This window comes from Lissotriton vulgaris, chromosome 5 (assembly GCF_964263255.1).
Source record: "Lissotriton vulgaris chromosome 5, aLisVul1.2, whole genome shotgun sequence".
Lineage (NCBI taxonomy): Eukaryota > Metazoa > Chordata > Amphibia > Caudata > Salamandridae > Lissotriton > Lissotriton vulgaris.
In genome coordinates, this window is record NC_141693.1 from 1,815,751,757 (window position 1) to 1,815,776,002 (window position 24,246).

At 46.9% G+C, this 24,246-nt stretch overlaps 1 protein-coding gene across 6 annotated transcripts in view; it reads right to left on the minus strand.

Moving 5' to 3' along the window:
* Positions 1-24,246, minus strand: part of RARA (retinoic acid receptor alpha) — a 408,762-nt gene that overhangs the window by 24,043 nt on the left and 360,473 nt on the right. For all 6 annotated transcript variants that reach the window (XM_086924234.1, XM_086924233.1, XM_086924235.1 and 3 more), the window contains one exon: positions 5,926-6,067. In XM_086924234.1, coding sequence (XP_086780360.1) covers positions 5,926-6,067 — 142 coding nt within the window. The remainder of the gene's footprint in view (positions 1-5,925; positions 6,068-24,246) is intronic.

Consider the following 24,246-nt stretch of genomic DNA (forward strand, 5'->3'; position numbering starts at 1 on the left):
TTATCTATTTTTTAACGAATTAAGCATGAGGGTCAGCATTTTAAAATATAATGTGTTAAGAAAAATAAGAGGTGTAAGTAATTTTAAGGGTTCGGTGATGTGTAAAGGTACAGGGCAGTAAAGTTTTCCAGAGTGTTTAAGGGTTTAGGTGTAGAGCAGGGGCAAATAACGGGGTGTGGGGGTTTAAGGTTTAGGGAAGGTAAGAGTACAGAGTATTACGGGGTTTTGGAATAGGTAACTGCACAGGGGTATAAGCAGGGCACAAGTCGTAAAAAAAAAAAAAAAGAAGTGGGGGGACGTTGTTACCGGAAGTGACATCACAACAGGAAGTGATGTCACGAAAGGTGCCGAGCTCCTCGTCCCAGAGAGTCCAAAGAGTGAAGTCCAGCTGTTCGGCAGGGGGGATGGCATCCACCCGGTAAAATAAGTGGGGGGACACCGTCCACCCACGTGGTACCCCGACTCGAGCCCTGGGTATAAGGCGTATTTATGGTTTCAGGGAAGGGTAAGGATATAGAGTAGGAAAGGACTTTAGGGTTTAGTAATGGGTAAGGACACAGGGTTTTAGGGGGTTTTAAGGTTCAGACCGGGGTAAATAGCAGGTTAGAAAGAGTGTGAGAGTATGTGTAAGTAAAATGGGGATTAGTGCCGAACCAAAAATCTAAGCCTTTACAACAACAAATGCGTAGTAAAGGTACAACGATGTAAAAAAACGCTTAGTAAGTAAAGGTCAATGGGTTGTAAAGTCTAATATTCGACTTCAGCAGTAGGCGTTTTATAGCAGCACAGAAGGAAGAGTTTTCTAGAAGTGCACTCTACCAGCGCGGGGAGTGGGGGGAAAAGAAAGTTTAAAAAAAAAGAGAGTAGTTGAGCGCTGGGCCAGTAGAAAGAGGCCCACATCCTCGCATAGCATAGAGTGCACTCGTGCAGTAGCTTGCCCGAGTGCACTCCTACTACTACAGATCGGGGAAATCAGAGCATGGAGTTTCAGGAGGGAACTTGTTTAAGAAAAATCGCCCAGAAGAGAGCAAAAAGCTCACCCCACGCGATTTACTAGCCCAAAGGGTGCGCTCGTTTCAGTGCACTTTGCCTGCAGGAATGAGAAAGCACAAGTGTTCTCTTGCAGCATAGTGCCACAGAGAAGAGAGCGCCCACTTGACAGCACTCTACCTAGTGTACAATTTTTAGCACAAAGATGCGAGTGTTCACTCAAGTATGTACAACGTGCACTATTCTAGCACTCTTGCATGTGTATGGTTGGTAGGGCACTCTTGCATGCAGAGATGGGAGGGTCCCTCATGTTCACTTCTGCATGCACCGGAATGAGATGGGAGGACTCACTTGTGTGCACTCTTAAATGCAAAGAGATTGTAGGGTTCACTGCGGGCACAAAAGCAACACAGAAATGTAGGTCTCACTGAGCCCAGAGACTCGAGTGGGAGGTTACTCATGTACAATTTCTCAGCAGAGATGGTAGGGCTCCCCTTATGCACAGACAGTAGGGATCCCCACGTGCACGGAGTAGTATGGTTCGCCACATGCACAAAGGTATCACAGATGTAGCTCTCACTACCAGAGATGGAGGTAAGTAATGCAGGTGCACTTTGAAACAAAGATGGCAGGGCTCCCCGCGTGCACAGATAGAAGGGCTCCCCGTGTGCACTGTTGCATGCACAGAGGCAGAAGGGTTTCCTGCACACTTGCATGCGCAGAGATGTTGCATGCACAGAGATGGTACGGCTCCCTCCGAGCACTCTTACGTGCTAAGGTATGCCACGTGAACTAAGGCAACTCAGATACAAGTAGCACTGCACCCAGAGATGGGGGTGGGGCAGGCGTACTTTTGCTGCAATGTTCGTAGGGCTTCCACGTGCACTCTTGCATGCACAGAGTTGGGTAGAGCTCGCCGATAGCACTTCTGCATGTACAGAATTGTCAGGGTTCCGCGAGTGTAATTCTGCATGCGCAGAAATGGAAAGCACCCCGCCCCCCTTCCGCACGCGCTCTTGCATGCGCAGATGTGGAAGGGACCCCGCGCGCGCTCCCCCCCCAGCACAAGGAGGCGGCGGAAGGTAATCGCCTTGGCAGACGGCCGGGCTCGGCGCGGAAACATTCAGTCACAGGGCTTTATTCCTTCACATATCGCTCCAGGCCCCTCGGGAGCTGAAATCCAATCTCCTCGCCCAGTCACCGGGGAAGAGGGTGCGGGGAGGGCTCCTAATGAGGCCGTATTAATATAACGCGCACAGCGTGAAGTGCCACCGGGCCCCGTCTCAGCTAATGAGCGCGGAGCCCGCCGGGCACCGTGGAAGCTTCTGGCGGGCAGAGTACGGGAGAAGAGAAGGATGAGCGTGAGGCGGGCAGGAGGAATGCAAGGGAGGCGCAGCGGAGTGCAAGGGGTGTGGGGGGGATTGAGAGAGGCGGGCCACCCTTGTGCTGGGAGACAAGGGTGGCAGACTATATGAGGCGCTATGTATGGAGGGGGCACACTCCACCAGGAAGGGCTGAGAGGGGGCGGGGGGAGCATCCGATAAGGATGGCAGAATGTATCCTGGGTGGAGGGGGCAGAGGTGGCAGAATGTATGCGAAAACGGCGCAGATGGCAATACATTACTTGGAGGCAGAACATAGGGAAAATTGATAGCATTGTGTAAGGGTACGAAGGATGACAGGATGTAGGAGTAAGAAGGATGGCAGGATGTCTGAGTAGGAAGGGTGGCAGGATGTAGGAGTAAGAAGGATAGCAGGATGTCTGAGTAGGAAGGGTGGCAGGCTGTATGAGGGGAAGAACTAAGAGGAAGGTGACACTAGGATAGGATCAGCAGTAAAAGTGCATGAAGAAACGCATGGGGAGGTGTTCCTGACGACAATGGGGGTGTGGTCAGCGAGAGTAGAGGCGGGGTCACAGTCGGCTAAAAAGAACAAAATATTTAATCTGCCATGTTTAGGGTGGCTTTTTATCTACAGATAAAATGTATACAATATACACACACCTCAACATACAAATAAATGCAGCTTAAGAGTATCTGTGGAAATGCATTTTTCTGGTAGGACAGCTCGTTGGTTAATGTGATTATTTCAGACGTCTGTGGGTGTAACTGGACGGTCACCGATTTAAATCCCAGTGGCTGCACTGGGGAAAGTGTGTGTGTAACTGTAAGTGTGTATAACCCACACTGTGGGGACTGGCTCCACCCTCCGAGTGGATTGACCTTGACAAAAACAGACAAAGACTATCTCAGTGAGGGCAGGTGCGTTATAAGGACCCATCACAGTAATGTGTTTAGGTACTTTCGAGGAAGTGTATAAAAAAAAACCTAAAAGTGCAGTTAGACTTACTTCGGCACACTTCATAACCAGTGGTGGCTCCTCGACTAAGGCGGAGGAGCGTCGACCCACTTCTTTTTGCAGCGTAAAAAAAGGAAAAATAAAATGATAACATTATCATTTTTTTCCCTGCTGCCGCATCTTGTATGTGCGGGGTGGCTCAGAGCAGAGGGGAGGAGTGGTGGGCAATGACTGATTGGCCAAACAGTCATGCGTCCTTTGCATGTTCTTCACCCAGGCTGCATTAAAGCCTGGGTGGAGAACATGCCCAGGCTCCTATTCCCTGGCTGAGCGCGGAACTACAACACTCAGACCAATCATAACGCTGAAATGCAGAGTTGTGATTGGCTATGGGGAGCCTGGGCGCTTGCTGTTTGCACAGAAGAAGCCAAGAAGAGGACGGAGAAGAGGCGGCAGCCAAGTCAATTTTGTTTTTTAACCCTCCTCACCCCACTGCTGCTTCCCGGGAGCAGCCGCCACTGTTTATAACCTACCCTACTATCAAAGAGCACGTGGAGTTAGAATAGTAATTACACACTTCATTACGGTCCGTTGCTGGCCCTCCTAAGTATAGGTAGGTTGTGTGCATGTATGAGATACATACTTCACCTACAGCCAGGGATAAAAATAAAACAATTTGATTTACAAGTCTTGACCCATTCAATAGGTAGCAGACTAATGTACCGCACGCTAATCTAGAAAATATTTATGTTGCAAAGTGTAGAAAAGGTGCAGAAAAAAAGGCAATACAATCAGAATGTTCCCATATTCCACTGTTCTATAGGACCAATCAGCAGGTCTCCGACCCTAAAGGCCTTATGAGGTTGAACAAGTGACATATTTACAGAGTGCACTAGGATTCATCTACCAGGTGACAGGGATCCCCAGTTAACAAACAGAGCCTCCCCCCCCCCCCCCCCAAAAAGGATAACAAGTATCTTTCATAGAAAGATACAGGATGGTGGACAGGAAGAACTTTCTGCAATTATAAAAATAGTTCAGGAAAAAACAAATTAATGCAGCAATTTCTCAAATGTATCCGGTTATGTCCTTGGATATACAGTTAAACATGGTTGCCTATAAAGGCACCTCCATTGCTCCTGAGGGGAGGTATGTATTGTGGATCGGGCTGTTCAGGGCTGGCCGTACTGGGCATCGGGCGTTTCCCCAGGAGGCTGAAAGGGTGGGGGCCGGCTTTGCTGTGGTGGAGGTCAGTTTTGTTTCTGTGGGCTGGTTTTGCAGCAGTGCTGAAATATTGGTCCCCAGTAAGAAAAACACAGAAAGCAAGCATTTCCAGCGTCCCGAAGCCAGGCAGTGCCTCCTCCGAGCAAATTGCCAGGGCCGTTCTAGGTTCCCAGTCCTGCCGGCCCTGGGGATGTTCCTCCGGCCCACTTTTATCTGACCCTATAGGTAAACGCCACAGAGACTGATCCTGGATGCAGAATCGCTCCGAGTGCGTAGAATTTGCTCCTGAAGCAGGAGGAGGGTATTTCGCACCTTTTGGTGGGGGCTGCCATGCTTATGATGAACAGAAAGAACTGTAATGTGAAATCAGGTAAACCATTGAGCCACTGTGTACCATCGAGCCAGAGGACCAAATGTGCACCCTGAGTGTGTGTCTGTCCCCCCCACCCCCGCCTAGGCGGTCGATATGGGATTGGCTGCGCCGGACTCTGTCTGCTATCAATGCTAACAACAAAAATCGATTTAACCCACCGCCCCCCTTTATAACTACATCTCACGTTATTAATATAACCCCCGGCGACGTGGTCATTAGCGCCAAGACTTCTCATGCTCACTCCGCGACAACCAAGCGCCAGGGACCTGTCAGCGTCATTTATCTCTGACATCATCCATCAACAGTTTCCATGGCAACGCCTGCAATTCAATACCCGAGGATCCCGCCTTCCGCCATCTATCCTTCAGCGGTCTGTAAAGTTATCATGTTGAGAGAACATGTATACTGTTGGGAGGGTTTGTTGGGGTGGTGAGAGAATAATCGTTGCCTTAGATAACAACAAGATAGCTCTGGAGTGCACAAGGTGCACCAATTCAACTTCATGCCCTCTTACACTGTTCCAACGACCCCCCCTGCATCCATGCGCCCTGATCTGAAAAATCCTCACAAGTGCTCTTATGTGATGATCCAATCAACTGCCATCACATACCAATCCAAGGGACCTCTAGTATCTTTGCACGCCAGGTACCTTCACATACAGAGAAGCAAGGGACCACCTTAGTGTACTCCCACTGACCCTCAACTATCAACCTAGCAGCAGATCCAGGAGATGCGCAGTGCCCTCAAAGCCTGATCTCAGGCCCATCAAATCACTTTCACACACTGATCCAGGAAAAACCCCAAATCGTTTGCACACTGATCCAAGAGACTCCTCTAACAAGGATCCAATGGTCCACTGCACTCACATGCAGATTACCAGCCACCCCCATAGCGCGCACACACCAAAATAATTTGACAGCCAGCACCCCTGATCACCCAGACTCCATATGCTGATCAACAGGTTCTTATGGTTCTTATGCACTTTTGCACCTGGTCTCCCACATGGCTAGAATCTACTGTGCCCACAAGGCTTCACTTACACTCTTTGGACATGCCCACTTCGAAGCACTTCTGCAGCCGGCAGTACTGGCAGCGGTTCCGCGTCACCTTGTTGATGATGCACGTCTTGTCCCGGTGGCAGGTGTATACCATGTTCTTCTGGATGCTTCTCCGGAAGAAACCCTAAATGGAGGACACAGGAGTGTTTACTCAGACGGCAGATTCGAGGGAACCAGTGCACACCAAACACTTCTCTTTATATCGAGGTTTTCAGACCCCAGGTTCCCGGAACCAACCCACGGTGTGAAAATCATCATTTGTGGTGCTTGCTGCATGGCCAAGCAGTGCGGTGTTAATAGAAGAAGAAAAATAACTTTGACAAGCTTACAAACCGGATTGCAGAAAACTGAATTTGAAGAAAGAGGTCACATTGTGCGGCCTTGTGGCTTACAGAGCCCAACAGACTTAAGCCTTTTATCGCTGCCCAACATTTTTAACTTACATTTTATAAGATGTTATTCAAGATATCAGCCACTAGATGGCGCTATCATGGCTAGCGTGTACATCCAGGATAGTCTCAAGCTGCAAAACAATGTATTGTGTGGACTAGACTGGAAGTTTGTTAATATTTGAACAACTAACCCAGACACAAGGGGACTGCCATTCGTGGCCACACCTGCAAGGACAATGGGAAGTACAAGATAGGCTCTTCTGGTTAATTAACACAAGAGTGCAAACAGTTTCCCGATTAAAGAATTGATTACTTCAATTCCAACTGTCCTAATAAAAGTAATCAATAAATTAATAGGAAATGTGAAGAACCACTCGGAGATTTTTTTTAAAATCATAGCTTGGTGGAATAATGCACTTGCTGTAGGTGATAAGTGTGCAGCTTGAAGGCCAAAGGTCTGAATCTCACTGGGCAGACTCAACCTTTAATTCCTTCTGAATTAACTAAAACAAGTACCCAAAGAGAGGTTCAATGGTAACGCCCACTCCTAAAGCAGTAGGGTCCCACTCAGGTTGTAATGTGTCTTACATTAATGAGCGTGCACATCTCACAGTACTATTTGTTATGGGCTGCTCACAAGTTTCTCTCCTGCCCTCCAAGGGACCCCTCATTTCCATGTACTTAGCTCTGTGAGAAGGAAATGGGGAGGAAAGGGGCGGATATAAAAAGGAAGGAAATAGGACCATAGTAGATGAAAAGTGGGAAAAAAATGAAAAAAAGCAGCAGGAAGAAAAGTACAGGAAAAAGAAAAATCAACAGCTAAGAAAGAAAAATATGTAGAACCAAGCAAAAGAACACCCAGGCAGGTTGACAAAAGGGAAATCAATGAGAAATAAGTTAAAGTGGAATTTAAAGAAAACATAAAAAGTAGATAAAACAGAAATAAAGCAAGAACACAAAAGGGGATTCTGCCATACTTTACAAATGTCTGCATTTTCAAGTCGACTGGATGAGTTTTTGAATTAAATCATCAACTGTCCCAGTGACGCCGATGGGGGGTTTGTATAAAAGCACCCAGTATGACTGCGATGGTTTTATAAATACAGGAAGCGTCATGCAGTGGTGCAGGAGTCACAGTACACTAGTGCCGACAACAGCCTGGGTGGCCAATATAGAGTGCACTGTAGCTTTTCCACTGCAGAGGCAGCTGGAGTCCAACATCCTCTCGAAGGAAACTCAACGGCATTTCCTCCCTATGCAGTCTGCTTGTATTCTTCACGATGAGGGCAAATAACTGCGAAAAAAGTAACTAGTGCAAAAAAACCAAACAAACAGGGACTCGCAAGGAAATGAATACTGGCAGCAGACAAGGCTTGTGAGGGGCCAACTTGGGCCAGGGCTGGGATACATTTCAAACTTCCAGAGCCAAACTCCTGCTTAGGAACAACAAGGGGCCGGTCAAACCCCAGAGACTTCCCGCAGCACGGACCGGCTCCACAGTGCACTCTGCACCTTGGCCTCCACTGACTTCGCTTTACTCCAGCCGAAGGGGAGTTTTGCTTAAAGGGAACGGTGGGACTAGGTCTGCTACAAAATCAGTTTTTAGGTCTCGTCTAATCTATCCCGTAGGGACGGTGGGCGAGATTATAGTAAGGCTTTCGAAAAAGTATCCCCAAACTGCGGATTAGGTACAGTTGATGTGAGCTGGGCGTGTTCACATTGCCAGCCACATCGCACACCCACACCATTTGTCTGAGCCTTGGCATCAGACTTCAAAGAAAGCCGCTCCGCCACCCAAAGCCGCTCCCTTGCCCCCACCATGCAATGCAGAGAGCTTGTTCGTAGTGGCGGGAGGAGTAGGGGGAGGCGGCATGTAGCCAAAAGGTCGCCATGTCGGGACTTTTGTTTGCTTGGGTGGTACGAGTCCCCAAGATCAAAGGGCATTTTCCGTTGCAGTGTCAACTGCATTAGCCCTGCACATTATCAGCTTCTGGGGAGCTACATTGATAATATGGATTTGTTTCCCCCATCCTTCCTCCCCTTCAGGCAGTTCTTGCTTCCACATACACCCACCCTTCCCCCATCTTTTTATTGCTGCTTCCCCCTTCAACGCTGGCTGTAGTCATATCGCTTTTTTTCAAAGCAAAGTGTCACTTAATTACATTTAAAATGTTGTCCCAACGAATACACAAAGAGTGTTCGGCGAGACGGTATGCCATGCAATTTTACAGAGTTTGGTGCTTAGAACTGGCTTGAGCCACCTGGGACTGTACTCTATTATGTGATACGTCACTGCTCCATGCCTTCAGGGAAGTGACGCCTTGTTTCACTTTAACCGACCAGCATGGGTGTATTCTTCCACCACCACCTTTTCCCCTGTTTGTCAGCTCCTTGTTGCTACTACCTATTCCACCCTCCTGCGGTTGCCTCCCACACCCTATCTTTGCCCTGTTGTGCGTGAGGGGCGATTTTGCCTCAGTGGAATGCAATCATCAGGCACAGAATTTAGCACTCGGAGGAACTGCACGGCGCTTCCTCCCCCACCCCCTGTGAATCCCAGTGTCGTATCTCCCTCCCACACCTCCTGAGTGTCGGCTCCTCGTTGCTCCTGGCAGTTAGTCTCTCTTGTTGCTTTTAGTGTCTATAATGAATGTCATCCCTACTATGGACTGAACTGTCAACAAATTCATACCTGCCTACACCAACAGGCATAGGTCACAACATAGCAAAAACATTTCAAATACACATTTGCTGTCTGTACGGTTTCACCACTAATTTCTTTTAAAGCTGAACGTACCACCTTTTTGCAGATTGTAAGCGCTGTAAATAGCCAATACTGCTATTACCAGCTTTTAATCTTACTACTGGCTGCACATCATGGCAGAGGTGCAAACCAATCTTTTAAGTGACAGAGCTAAATTGGCAACAATTGCTAATCTGCAGCCCTCTCCCTCTCCCAGCCTGCTGTTCCAACTCCCTGCACTCTTCTCCTGTGCTGATCTGCTGTTCCCTTTTCACTTGCCTCCTTCTCTAACTCACTGTTCTCTTCTCCTGTGCCGATCTGCTGCTCTCTTCCACCCCACCTCCTTTATCGCCCTGTTCTCTTCTCCTGTGCTGATCTGCTCTTCTCTTCCACCCTGCCAAGAACGTAAATTGGCTCGAATTAAATTAAGAGCCCCCTAATAAGGTCAATAACAAAGGCACACAAAAAAATTAGGCAAAGTCCCTAGGTGGAGTCATTAACAACTAAAGCAGAGATTCGAATAAGATGGTGACAGCAACGAAAGCAGACAAATACAAATCGTCAACCACCAAAGTAGCATAAGTTGGTACAAAAAAAGGAAAACAAGCTTTTGCAATGCAATAGGTCTCGCATTTGCGAAAGTTTGAGCTATTGGCATTGTAAAGGACCATGCGTTTTATTTAGGCGTTTGAAAACCTGCAAGCTGTGCCTAAACAAGCACTTTGTACTTCTAGTCCTTGTTTATGAGAAGCAAGGCTGGCAGTCTCCTTTACTGCAAGCCTTGCTTCTCGTAAGCAAGGACTATAAATACAAAGTGCATGTTTATTCGCCGCTTGCAGGTTTTCAAAACAAATGAATAAAAGGCATTGTCATTTACAATGCCAATAGCTCCAACTTTAACAAATGCAAGACCTATTACATTGCAAATGCTCGTTTATTTTGGGCTGATTTTGAAGGGCAGACAGGATGGAGTGTGATTGGTGTAGTACAGGCGTTGACAAATGGTGAAAATAAAGTCCAGAAACCTAAATGGCATGTGTGTCAGTAACTGCATGCGGTGGTGGCTAAAAGAACATGAATGGAGATTTGTTGGTGGGGTTTAGAGAAAAATAATGGCCAGGATTGGTGGTTGTTTGAATTACAAATAACACAGATGACAAAAAGTGCCACGTGCCTGGGTCGATATCAGAAGCATGTGGGAGACTGAACAGTGGAGCACAAAAGGGGGTAGCACACGAAGGACACAGTTAAAATGTAAGACAAAGGCCTGGGGTGGGGGAGCCGTGAATCTTAGTGGGGGGCTGTTTCACGATGACCACTTTGAAATGGCATAGCTTGTACCTCAAACGGAAACCAGTATAAAGTGCGCAGAGTGGTTTCCAGTGTGCTGTTGGGCCCAAGTGCAAGGAAGGGAATAGGCCCCTTGGTTCCTGCCCAGTGTAAAATAAAGAAATTATCTGATTTAATGGATCCCTGAGGCCTGTGTGCCGTTGCCACTGCACCTGCTGCACGAACGGAAAGCGTGTCTCTGAAAGAGCGGGTGCAAGGGAGGGGAGAGGCATGGTGAGCTGTGGTTGGTGTTTACTTAGAAGCACCCTGTAGGACGTTGTAGGTGACAGCGCAAGTCACCACAAAATATATATTTTAAAAAAATACGCAGTGGCATAGTCAATGTGTCATGGGCTGCATGTAGTACAGGGAAGGAAATGGGCTCTTGAATCTGCTTGAATTATGAAATAAAGCGTTAATTTGGATTCAGTAGTTTTTTGGTGCACAGGGCCACTGCTTCTGCTGCACATAAGGAAGGTTCGGCCCAGGAAGTGCAGTTGAATAGGCTTAGACTTAGGGATGGGGAAAGGGGAACCAAAAGTTATGTTTGGGGTGGGAAGGCTGAGAAGAACACATCTTGCCCGGAGATGTAAGGAAAGGACACAGCTGTGAAGGAGCATACTTGGTAATTTCGAACGGGTTGGAAAGGCAGGCAGGATGGAGTGTAGTTGCTATCGTTGGTACACAATTCAACAAACAGTGAAAATAAAACCCAGGAACAAAGCAGCACGTGAATGTAGATTTAAAATGTAATTGCCGTTGTAGATTAAAAAAACACGAAGGGAGATTGTGAAGTTTACAAATGAAAAGGAAGACAGTGAGTCAGAGTGTGGGGGGCGGGCAGGTGGTGGAGAGTTTCTGAAATTCTGTGATCGGGGTTTGTAGTTATTTAGAAATAACAGGGGTGACTAAAAGCACAACTGGCGTGGATGAGATCAAAAGCACACCGGAGCGAAGCTGACCATGTGGGGAGTAAAAAGTAAGTGGTAAATTGTGAGGCTGGATGAAGAACAGACCATGAAAACAAGTAAATAAAGGCTCACGAGAGCGAGGCCAGTAAGTTCGGGAGCGCATTCCTTTGAAGTCTGATGGCAGGGGAGCGGCTTCCTTTGAAGTCTGATGCCGAGGCTCAGACAAATGGTGGTGTGCGAGCGGCTTCCTTTCAAGTCTGATGGGGGGAGCAAATGGTGAGCGCGCGGCCGGCGCACATGCACTGGCCAAAATCCGCATTCCAAGCCCTCTGGCAGGCTTTCCTGGAACCCCTACATCATTCTCGCCAGAGCAATGCGCAAGCGCATTGGCTCAGCGAGACCTAAAAAGAAGACTGACTGAAGAACGCAAACAACCAACACATACAGGGATCTACGATAGGCCACATGGAAAACACTTAAGATTAATGGGCGATTTCACTTTATGCTTCAACAGAGTTCACCTCTGAGGATTATCAGCTTCCCCTATGAAACGACACGTTCAGAGCAAGGCAACAGTTCCAGTCTCTACAGCACAGAGCCAAGAAATATCAGCAAGCAGGAGACCTTGCCAATTCAACAAAGAGACGGGGGACGAATCAATAGAAAGTCAAGGACGCTACCTCTGAAGGGCATGTGAAGATTGTACCACATCTGAACTCATCTTGGGTAGTGTGTGATGACATGGACTATACCCCAGCCCAGCAGACCTTTCGGATTAAAAAGACTTGCCACTAAATACATCCATTTTCCTAAAGGCAAGTTATTCATTGCTTCAAAGGCATACTGCTACCTCTATGCAATCTCTTATGCCATGGGTATGAGATATAAGACGGGTCCATGGGATACAGGCGAAAGCCAGCCTGCTGTTCTGCTGGCAGAATTTAAAGTTTGCTAATGCAGTGCCAGGCTTGTTTGTGCTTGCATCTCACGGTAATGGTCGGCTTCTATTTCAAGGCGTCCCCGAGGGCCGTCTGTGTGCACTAACGCAGAAGCAAACTGGAGGGTGGGGGCAGCTCACGTAATCAATGTTAGTTCAAGTTCTTTTCATGCCAGAGGTAAATATTACTGCATGTTTATATTGATTTGGACACCGATTAGAAAATCCTGAGCAAAAACTTAAATCTGTGCAGTGAGCTTTTGTAGACATAATTAAAATGGGCCCCAAGTGTGATCTACGTATCTTACCTACGAGCAGGCTGAATGCAGCGTGTACCCCTTCAATCAGTCTAGCTTAATTTTAACTGCAAATTGTGGTTTTCTAGTACTTAAACTTACATTATTTCTATTGCTGTGGCCCATAATTACTCATGATTTTCATTACCCAAAAGCTAGCAAGAAATCCTAAAGGAACCATGACAAGGTCACATTCCAAATGCCACACCTGCAAGAAGATACCATATATGCACCCACAGGCATCGCTTGACACATCTTAAATGCCATTTTTGCAAATTCGGAACTAGTTACCTTTTAAAAGGTTCTCCAGTCACAAGCTCAGACCACCATTTGCTAGCTTTCCAAAATAAAAACACCACAAAGCAACACAATCACCTTACATACATCCACTGATCGCCAATGGAACAAACTCAATTTTGAATACTTAGAAACACAACTAACATCCAACACAGAGCTAGACACAATAAAAACTGTTAAAAAACGGAGTGGCTGCAGGAAGCTTTTAATATCCTAGTACCACCCAGAACAGCAAAACAGAACAAAAGAAAACAGGCATCTTGGAGAAATACAGAACTAAAAAAAGATAAAAACAGAAAATTGGCTGCAACACACCTGGCTCAAAACAAACAGCAATCGAGACAAACTTCACCTACAGAAACGTAACAGATTATACAAGTCAACAGTCAAAAAAGGTACTATTCAGACAAAATTCAATTGCTAAATGTACAAATAAAGAATTTTACAAAATCCGCACAAATTTCTTAAACCTAAAACCACAGAAGGAACATATCCCATTACTCAAGAATTCACTGACAAATTGGCTAATCATTTCACAACCAAGGCAAAAACATTGGACTCCTATTTAAAACAAAGGAAAACCACCAGCACAAACCCATTTCCCCAAATCCCCTCAACAAATAAGCTATCCACAACGCTGCATTCCTTCATACAAATATCTCAAACTGAATTTATAGATCTGATCAAAGCAAGCGGGCCAGCCAGTTGCCCTTCCGGCCCTAGTCCACCACAAATATTCATTAACATTCTTTTAAGTACCTCGGCTGCCACACCAGTAAAAAGAAACATACATACTTAATTAACTATAGGAATCTTTCCCGAAAGCCTTTAAAAAGACATACATATGCCCATTATTAAAAAAAAAAACAACAAAAAAAACACACATACCTGGACCTACAGGACCAGACAACTACAGACCAATTACAAATGGCCTTTCCTGGGCAAACCGCTGCATTCCAACCAGATGTCACAATTCATTGCAGATAACTCCATACTTTAAGACGTCCAAATCGGTTTCTGCCCTGAAGAGGCACAGCATCTGCCCACCGCCATCTGGGGGGACCTTAAAAACACCATAGACTGCAATTGGGTCACTGCACTACTTGGACCTCTTAGCTGACTACGACACAGTTGACCATGATATTCTAATACAAAGACTCTATGGAATTGGCATAGAGGAGACTGATCTCAACTGGATTACATGCTACCTTCAAAGCAGGACTAATGTCATCTATACGCCACCTTTCTCATCCAAACAGTACTTCACAAAAGGAGAAGTCCCTCAAGGCTTTATCATCTCGCCCAATGCTTTTCAACATCTACATTAAGTAATTACCGGCAATGATCAATGAATTCCAGCTCGCATGCTATAACTATGCAGATGACACAAATACTCCTTAAACTAGAAAGCCCAAAAGACATTGAAAACTCCAAAATCTTCAGGTGCCTTAAAGCTGTTGATTGGTGGAGGACATGAAGTCATCTCAAATTGAATGCTCCCAAAACAGGAATACATGTGGCGACTGGAAAAATGATGACCCACTCAGCACCTGGCCTGACAATCTGGGACAACCTCCTAAAGTATCTAAGAAACCAATGAATTACCATGGACTTCAAGCTTTTAATGAACGCCCAAGTGGACAAATTAACAAGATCAAGCTTCATAACTAGGAAAACTCCACAGTGCATCTTCCCCCACCTGGGATTTCCAAAAATGGAAAAGGCTACTATCGCTCTTGTACGGTCTAAAATTGATTACACCAATGGCCTCTACCAAGGATCATCTTTATTAACCATGAAAAGAAAACAACAGATTCAAAACTCTGCTGCTAGACTACTCCTATATGTACAGCCACAAGCCCACATCACCTCTGCCTTGAGAGCCCTACATTGGTTACCGATTGCCAGAAGATCCACATTCAAGCTGCTTTGTATCACCCACATAGCAATACATGGAACAGGACCGCTTTTTTTCAGGTATAAAATCACCAGATACATTCAAAGGAATCTCGTGTTCAGATCGGCACCTCGCCTCAAAATCCCACCATACGAGAAAAAACCCATAGGTGCCACATCCTTTTCTGACCAAGCAGCCAAACTATGGAACTCATTACCCCAAAAAATAAAATCCACGTAGAGCGATCTTATCTTTCGAAAGACTACTCTAGAGTTGACTCTTTCCTACATAACTACCATACTCAAACACAAATGTACAGCATATCCCTGGGTTTATGAACATTTATTTGATTATATGTATGTATCTATATAGGTGTATTTGTTTGTATAAATATGTATAATAATTAGGTTTTAAATGTATAGATATTCTTTAGAAGGCCTCCAAAAACCTACTTAGGATGGGGAGAACTTAAACTGGAAAGTAACGAATAGTTTCTTACCTTTTGGGTATAGTTTTGCAGCTTGAAGATCTTTCTGGATTCACTATGCTGTGCATTATTCCGCGGTCTAGTGGTTGGGTCTGGAATCGTAGTCTTTTTTTTTGTAGCCCAGGTGGGCGTCGACGTCCCACCTTTTGGTGTCCTTCCGTGACGTCAGCACGCTTCCTGCGGAAGCTCCCACCCTTGGGCGCCATCTTCGGATTCTTTTTTTCCTTGTTTTGTGTTTTTGTGAATCCTTGGCAATGTTCAAGTAAGTTATTTAATCCGCTGTGTCATTTAAGGTATCTGTTTCAGTATTGACCTCGTCTTTTACCACCTGATTCTCCAGCCTCATCTTTCTGGCGGAGGTGGGTGGGTTCGCTAGTGAATCCAGAAAGATCTTCAAGCTGCAAAACTACACCGACAGGTAAGAAACTATTCGTTTTACAGCGTGAATCTTTCTGGATCCACTATGTTGTGCATAGACTTTGTAGCGGTTTGTTACTTTTGTGGCAGCTGGGTGGAAGATGAGCGTTGGCTGTTGAATATATGTTGAAGCACTTTTTGTCCTACTTGTGCTTCCTTGTTAATTTGTATATCCACACAGTAGTGCTTAGTGAATGTGTGCACTGAAGCACATGTTGCTGCCAGGCAAATGTCTTGAATGGGTGTGTTAGCCAGGAAGGCTATTGTAGCTCCCTTTTTCCTAGTTGAGTGGGCACGCGCCCCCTCCGCAAGCGCTTGGTCTGCTGGTTTGTGGCAGAATTGAATAGTCTGTGCGATCCATCGTGCGAGGGTCCCCTTTGTTACTGGTCTACCCAGGAAACTGCTTGCGAAGGACACAAAGAACTGTTTTGTCTTCCTTTGTTCTTTCCATGTAGTGCATTACTGCCCTTCTAGCGTCCAGAGTGTGGAGTGCCCTCTCTGGGCTTGTGGTTGGTTTTTGAAAGAAACTTGGTATTTGAACTGTTTGGTTGATGTGAAACCTCGACACCACCTTTGGCATGAAGTGTGGGTCCGTTCTCATCACCACCCTATCATTGTGAATTTGGATGTAGGGTTCTTGTAGCGTTAGCGCCTGTAGTACGCTCACCCTTCGCTGGGAGAGGATAGCCACCAAGAAGGCGGTTTTCATTGTTAGCATTTGCAGGGAAGCCTTATGAATCGGTTCAAAAGGCGCCTTCATGAGCTCTGTCAGGACTAGATTAAGGTTCCACGCTGGTGGCGGCATACTCTTAGGAGGCGTGATCCTTTTTGCCCCTTCCATGAATCTCTTTACTATCTGTGATGCAAAGAAACTCTTGCCAGTCTCTCCTCTTGTGTAGGCCACAATTGCTGCCAGGTGTACTCTCAGCGAGGAGGACCTTAGCTTTGCCTTCAGCAGGTGCGTGAGGTACCTTAGCACGGTTGACTCCCTTGTCATCTTTCTGCGTAGCTTCTTCTTGCTGTACCATTGTGTGAACCTGGTCCATTTCGCCAAATAGCACCTTCGTGTGCTAGGCCTCCTCGCCTCTCGCAGTACCCGCAGGGTGCTCTCCGGTAACCTCAGGTGCGCAAACTATATGTCTTCAGGAGCCATGCTGCCAGGCTGAGGCTCTCTGGTTCTGGGAGTAGTACCTCTCCGTTTTGCATGGACAGTAGGTCTTTTCTTCTCCCGAACTTGTGGGGTGCACCTTATGCCATTTCCATTATCTGTGAGTACCAAGTCGGCCTGGCCCATTGTGGTCCCACCAGGATCAGAGTCATGTTGCTGGTCCTGCACTTGTTGAGTACTCTGTGTATCAGGGGTATCGGGGGGGGGGGGGGGGGAGAGGCGTAAGCAAATCTCCTCGACCAGGTTATCCATAAGACATTCCCCAGGGAGCCTTCCCCTGGTTGCCTGGAGGCGAAGCTTTAGCATTTTGCATTCTGGTGTGTTGCAAATAGGTCTACAGCCGGTGTTCCCCACCTTCTGAATAGCCTTAGCGTTTCCTGTGCATTGAGCTCCCACTCGTGGGACGCCGATATCTGTCTGCTGAGCCAGTCTGCCTCCACATTGTCTTTCCCTGGTAGGTGTATGGCTAGCAGGTCTATCTTTATTATCCACAGACCCCTCACCCTGAGCTTGCTCATGTGCGCTCCCCATCCTTTCTGGGATGTGCCTGTGGTGATGGTCACCGTTGGGGTCGGGGGTGTTAGAGGCTTTCCCTTGGTTACGTTCTCCATGTTCCACCACGACATCTCCTCCTGCACTGTGTGCATTACAACCACTAGATCTCCCCAACTCCCTGTAGCTTGTGACCATTGTTCTTGCAGCCATTCTTGGAATGGTCTCATGTGGAGGCGTACATTTGGTACTAGATGTATGCATGACGCCATCATGCCCATGACCTTGCTCGCTGTCCTCACTGTCAGAGCTCGCCCCTTCTGGTAGAGGTGAGTCTCCTTCAGTAGCGCCTGTGTCCTCTTGTCGTTGGGGAACACCTTGCTCTGTATGGTGTTGATTTGAGCCCATAGGAAGACTTTCACTTGCTCTGGTTCAATAGAGGATTTCCCCCAGTGAATGAAGAAACCCAGGTCCATCAAAGTCTTTGTCACGCGCTGGGCATGTTCCTTGCATGAAACGTGTGAATTTGCCTTTATTAGCCAGTCATCCAGGTAAGGGTATACATGTATCCCTTGCCTTCTCGGGTGCGCTGCCACAGCTGCGAGGCACTTGGTGAAGACCCTTGGTGCGGATTTTAGTCCGAACGCTAGGGCTGTGAACTGGTAGTGATGTTTGTTGATGGTAAATCTGAGCAGATGTTTGTGCCGCCTGTTCATCGTGATGTGCAGGTAGGCATCTTTGAGGTCTATGGCGGCCATGAAATCTCCGTCCCCTATCTGGGGAATTACCTCCTGTAGAGACGTCATTTTGAACTTTTGTCTCTTTATGTTCAGGAACCTGAGGTCCAGGATGGGTCTTAGTGTTTCGTCCACTTTTGGTACCAGGAAGTAGGTGGAGTACATTCCCTTGTTCCTTTCTTGGTATGGTACTGGTTCGATGGCCTCCTTTTGGAGCAGTTCCTCCGCCTCCTTTTGAAGCAGTTGCAGTTCCAGTTCTTTTCCTGACTGCGCTCTCTTTTTTGGTCTTTTGTTTGGCGGTGTCCTTTCCAGTTCTATACAGTATCCGAACTATATGATGCTCAGTATCCACTTGTCTGATTTTATCTTCTTCCACTCTCTGAAGAAGAGACTTAGCCTGCCCCCTACTGGTGTTACATGTTCCATGGTATTTGGTCCGTATAACCCTGTGTTGGTCCTCTTGTGCTCCACCCTGGGAGGCGTTGTGTGGGTGGGCCCATACTGTGTGACGGCGTCTCAGAGGTGGCTTGATGGCCTCCTCTTTTGTTCTGGCCACATCCGCTTCCTCCCCCGCGAAAGGAGTGGCCCCTTTGCTGGCTGTGCCAGGTTTGTTTTTGGTGTCCCTGCTGTGCCTGGTTATCTCATTGGTTGGACTGCTGGAAGGTCTGGTGCGATGTTCCAGATTGGTTCCCCCCCTTCCGTTCGGTCTCCGTTTAGGGGTACCCCTCTTCATTCCTCTGAATTGCAGTGTCGTTTTCCTTTTTGAGCTGGGTCAGTTTGTCATCCACTGGCGCTCCAAACAGTGTCTCCCCATTGAATGGGGTGCTAAGAATTTTGTGTGAACCTCTTGTTTGAAACCTGAGATCCTGAGCCAGGCTTGCCTTCCTTCAGTTATTCCCAACATCATCAGCCTGCTGGATGTATCTGCTCCATCCAAGGCTGTTTTGAGGCAAGCGTTCGCCACATTCTTACCCTCCCCTCCACAAGGTGTGAGGCTCTATGTTGGTACTCTTGTGGGTGGGGCTTCGTCAGCTGCCCAATTTGGTCCAGGATTTGGTACTGGTGCCTATTCAGTAGGGCGTTTGAGTTCGCCATGCGCCAATGCATTGCTGCATTCCTCTCTATCTTTCTCCCAGTCAGGTCCATCCTCCTGCTTTCCTTGTCTGGCGGTGGCCCTGAAGTCGTCGGCACATTTGCCCTCTTCCTTGCGGTCGCCGTGATAATAGAGTCCGCCAGGACTGTCCCTCTTATGTACGGGGGATCTTTCGTGGAGTGTTTGTATTTCTTCTCCGTCCTCGTAGTAACGGACCTGCATGTCGCCGGTTCCTTGAACGCCTCCTTCCCCTGAGCCATGACGCTTTCAAGCATTGGGAGATACTGGCTCCTGGTCTGCGTGGGGAGTAGGGTCTCAAATAGGAAGTCAGACTTGTGTTTCTCTTCGTCAAGTTTGACTCCAAACGCCGTTGTCGCTTTCTTGATCACCATATTGTACACCCCAATGTCATCTGGCGGCGAAGGCCTCGAAGGGTACGTGTCTACGCCCTCTTCTGGACTTTCAGTGTCGAGGTCCTGCCATTCCAGGTCCTGCGTCCCCGAGGATGCCGACCAGAGGATCGTCCTCTGGTCGTCGTCACCCTCCTCATCATTATAGAAGTCTTCATCCTCTTGATGTTCTAGAGTTTCGGGGCTTTTCTGCGGCTCTACGGCCTCGAAATCCTCCTTCTCTTCTTCTTCTACTTCGACGATAACCGTCGGTGCCGTCGACGGAATCATGAACTGCTTGAGTCGTTCATCGAACTCCTTTCTTTGTAGGATGCTATCCATTTCGGCCTCGAGACGTCTTTTCTTCCTTTCCAGTTCGGCGGCCTATTCGGCGTCGGGCTGTTCTTCTGGTCTCTTTGCCGACTATTTCGGCGCAGACGTCGAAACGGGCCTCGTTTCCTTTGTCGACGTCGAGGCGGCCTTTGGGGCCTTCTCTTTCGAAGTCGAACGTTCCTTTTCGGGGATGTGCTTCGACGACCTTGGCTTTTCGCCGGTCTTCGCCGCCTGGGAGTCCTTCTCGAAGGATCCGCTGGGCTCTCTGTCCTTGGATGCAGCTGCGGCAGACGGAGTTCTCAGCGCCAGTGCTCCCTGTGAGGACTTCGACTCAGTTTTTCGAGAGTCTGATTCAGACCTTCGCTGGTCTGTCGGGGCTTTTGGGGTCGGCGACTCTCCTACCTCTTTAGAAGTTTTCTTATCGGTCTCTACGACCGTGTAGCTGTCATCTTCTCCGGTGACGTTGTCTTCTTCGTCGGTCGAGAGTCCCAGGTCTCGAAGGGACGTGGTTGGCCATTCCCCTTCATGGTGTAGTTGGCCCTTCTATGTCGCTCTATGATGCGGAGAGTCTTCGGTGTGAAGGCAGAGCAAGCGTTGCAGTCCTTGCTCTCGTGGTTGACCGGTAAGCGGAGGTTTCAAACCGGTGCTGGTCCTTCTGCGCGTACTTGTGGCGGCAGTTACAGCAGAATTTGAAAGGAGTGTTGTCCGTTTCTCGCGCTCAGGGGACCCCCTGTATGTACATCCTCCGTTGGACGTCGAAGTTCTCGAAGTTCATCCTTCTTTTTCGTCGTCCCGGCTTCTATAGGTTATTCCTCGTCGTCTCAGTCTTTTCCTGCAAAATTAGACTATTCTGCGTCTTTTCCCATCCAAAACTCTGGAGCCTCTCAGGAACGATCCAGACCCAACGGCGGGAAAAAGAATCTGAAGATGGCGCCCAAGGGTGGGAGCTTCCGCAGGAAGTGTGCAGACGTCACGGAAGGACACCAAAAGGTGGGACGTCGACGCCCACCTGTGCTACAAAAAACAAAACAAAAACAAAGAAAAGACTACGATTCTGGACCCAGCCACTAGACCGTGGAATAATGCACAGCATTGTGAATCCAGAAAGATTCATGCTGCAAAACTATTGTTCTGTTCATTCAGAAAGTAAAGGAGCACTAAAGATGCCACTGAATCTTGTTTTTCTCTTGACAATTGCGGTCAGTTCAAGGAAAAAGGTCAAATATTAATTTGTCTTTTTATTAATTGCTGCTTGGAAAATTGAGTTTATTAGAGGTTTTTGTCAAGTGAGCTATTTGAAGATGTTAATTTTTTTCTAACACAACATTTAACACCTTGGCTGCTATAGGTTTTCCCTCCCCCGGTGCTGAACTATGAATAATCCCCTTTTGCATGACGAGCTCAGCTCGTCATCAGCACAGCTCAACCGTGCCTCATGACGAGCTGAGCTCGTCATGAGCATCGAAGGGGTTAAATAGCTTGTAAGTGAATAGTACAACATTTATCAGGAATTACGAAAGCACACTTTTTTGTGATTAAGAAGTGTGATGCAAACAAAGATTTAAATAGGAGCAAAATAAATCAGAACTCTTTACTTGGTAGTGTGCAATGACACATTGGGGCAAAAACTTGATTTCCAAACGTTGTTTGTACACTATATATTTTTATCTATAAAACTGCATGCCAGTGGGAAATGTAATGGTCATTTCAATGTAAAATCTGCAGACTGCAAATTACAGTGTGCTACCACTTCATGCTTTAGTTATGTTTTTATTAAAAGTTAGTTTTCAAACATGATTCTTGAAATATTCCTGACCCTGCCCTTATGACAATGCTGTTAATAAATTTAGAGGCAAGTCAGGGGTCATGTGTAATCTATATGGAGCAATCAAAAGCGTTTTTGTACAGCAGACATGTTGAAGTCCAATATTTGAAGGTGCTTTCATATGTGAAAATAAAGAACATGGCAGCTCAATTAATTAAAATATATGTCCACGATCACATCATTTGAAACCAGTTTATAGGTCAAGAGTATTACAATGAGGTTGAGTAGATTATTTACGAGTCACGAGACCCTTAGGCCTACAACATTTTAATGAAATTTGAGGCCTGCTTTAGGTCTGCTTAACAAATGTACATAGTACTTTACATGTATATAAGTCACTGTGTAGTTTTTATATAAGTTACTTGATTAGATACTTCTGGTTCTCCACTTATTTATAACTATTTCATCTCCAATTGCTTCACTATTCAAAGTCTGGGTTTATTAAATACAACTTAATTCTTGATATATTTCCTTCTTTATACAGGTATACCCTCTATGTATCCATATATTTATTACTTTACTCCTACTGTAAAAAAAAACGGAGTCCTTCTATTGCACTACCCTACGTTTCACCCTAGATCTCTCTTAGTATATTATCTACCTCCACTCGGACTCATCCCAAAACTCATTCTACCACTATGATCTTCAAAATACCCCTTTCTAGACTCTTCCCTCTTCCATCCCTCCTTGGCTCACTCCGAACCTCATTTACTACTATGATCTCCCAAACAACCCTTCCTAAATGCTTCCCTCGTGTATCCCTCCTTAGACTCATCCCAAAGCTCATCTTACTACTACAATCTATCTAATCCATTACTAGATGCTCTTCCCACCTCCATATCTCCTTTACCCATCCCAAATCTCCTCTTACTACTATGATCGCCCAGTAAACACTTTCTAGACTCTCTCTTCTATCCCTCCACTATCCTTTTCAAGCCAACTAACAGACGCATTTCCACCACTCAAATGAAATCCTATTTCCCTATACTAATTCACCACTAATCCTTTTTGGGTTCCGGAATAGTGTGGTACTCGCCGAAAAGCGCTTAGACGCCTTGTCTGGGGTAGTAAGCACTCTATAAGTTCAGTGACAATTACAGCACTGGACTGCATTGCTCCAGGGGAGGAGCACTACCTTTATCCGAACACTGCATCCTTGCACCAGCTTCTCGCATGTGCAGTGCCTCTCACATGTTCAAGTGTCTTCAGCAGCGACACGCATCTGTCTCGAGGTCTGACCCTCTGCCTATGCAGAGATCTGCCAGTGTGCTTTCCCAACATGCACAGGTATCCGGTAGCAGTTATGTCGTCTGTTCAGCAATCTTCAACATCGAGACTTTCACTAATGCACGTGTTTTCAGCTAGGACTTCTAACCTGTAAAGGTATCTACAGGTGTGATCTTGTCACATGATCAGATCTGCCTATCTGCAACACTATCACTTGTGCAGCGGTCTCTAAATGTTAATTATGCAGGTGCACAGCAGTGGCCAGATCATCTGTGCAGCATCTACAGCAGTGGCTCGATCACCCGAGCAGCATCTACAGCTGTGGCCAGATCACCCGAGCAGCATCTACAGCAGTGGCTAGATCACCTGTGAAGCATCTACAGCAGTGGCCAGGAACAAAATATAATGATGGACCCTTCCTAGAGTCAGCACCTGACTAACTTTCTCCCCGTAATATTAGTTGACCTTGAATTAATTAAGGGGATTGTGTGCACACTGGATGGCACCCATCATCACTATGCCTATTCCCTAGGGAATTTTAGTGAAAATAAAACAACCGCAAAGGTGCACCACAAAAAGCAAGACAATAAGTGCAAATGGTATTCAAGCACAATGAAGAAATATTTCTCAAAGAGATGTTGATAGTCTTCTTTTAATCTTTATTTTCAGTTTGCAGTGAAACATATACAGCCGACGCGTTTCGTCCCAAGCTGGGACTTCTTCAGGGCTTTAAGTTTATGATACGTCGCTTTTGGAGAGAGTGTGAGAGGAACCGGGGTCCAAGGGGCGCCTTCCCGGATACTGTAATCCTGTTGTATATTAGTTCATTCCAATGTCGAATTAACAGAGTTGGACCTGAGTAATTTATAGAGCTAGTGGTGGACTGATGGTCCTATTTGTCCAAGGGAAGAGGGTGTAGGCACTGTGTTCCAGCAGGCCGTTCCTGGTAAAACGGCCGGCGCCCATCCACAGCCCTCGTCCCGCCGAAACACCCACAGCGACGTCGTGTTTGGCGGTGGCCAAATCAGCTGTGCAGCATCTACAGCGGTGGCCTTATCACCCGAGCAGCATCTACAGCGGTGGCCAGATCACCCGAGCAGCATCTACAGCTGTGGCCAGATCACCCGAGCAGCATCTACAGCAGTGGCTAGATCACCCGAGCAGCATCTACAGCGGTGGCCAGATCACCTGTGCAGCATCTACAGCAGTGGCCAGATCACCCGAGCAGCATCTACAGCGGTGGCCAGATCACCCGAGCAGCATCTACAGCTGTGGCCAGATCACCCGAGCAGCATCTACAGCTGTGGCCAGATCACCTGTGAAGCATCTACAG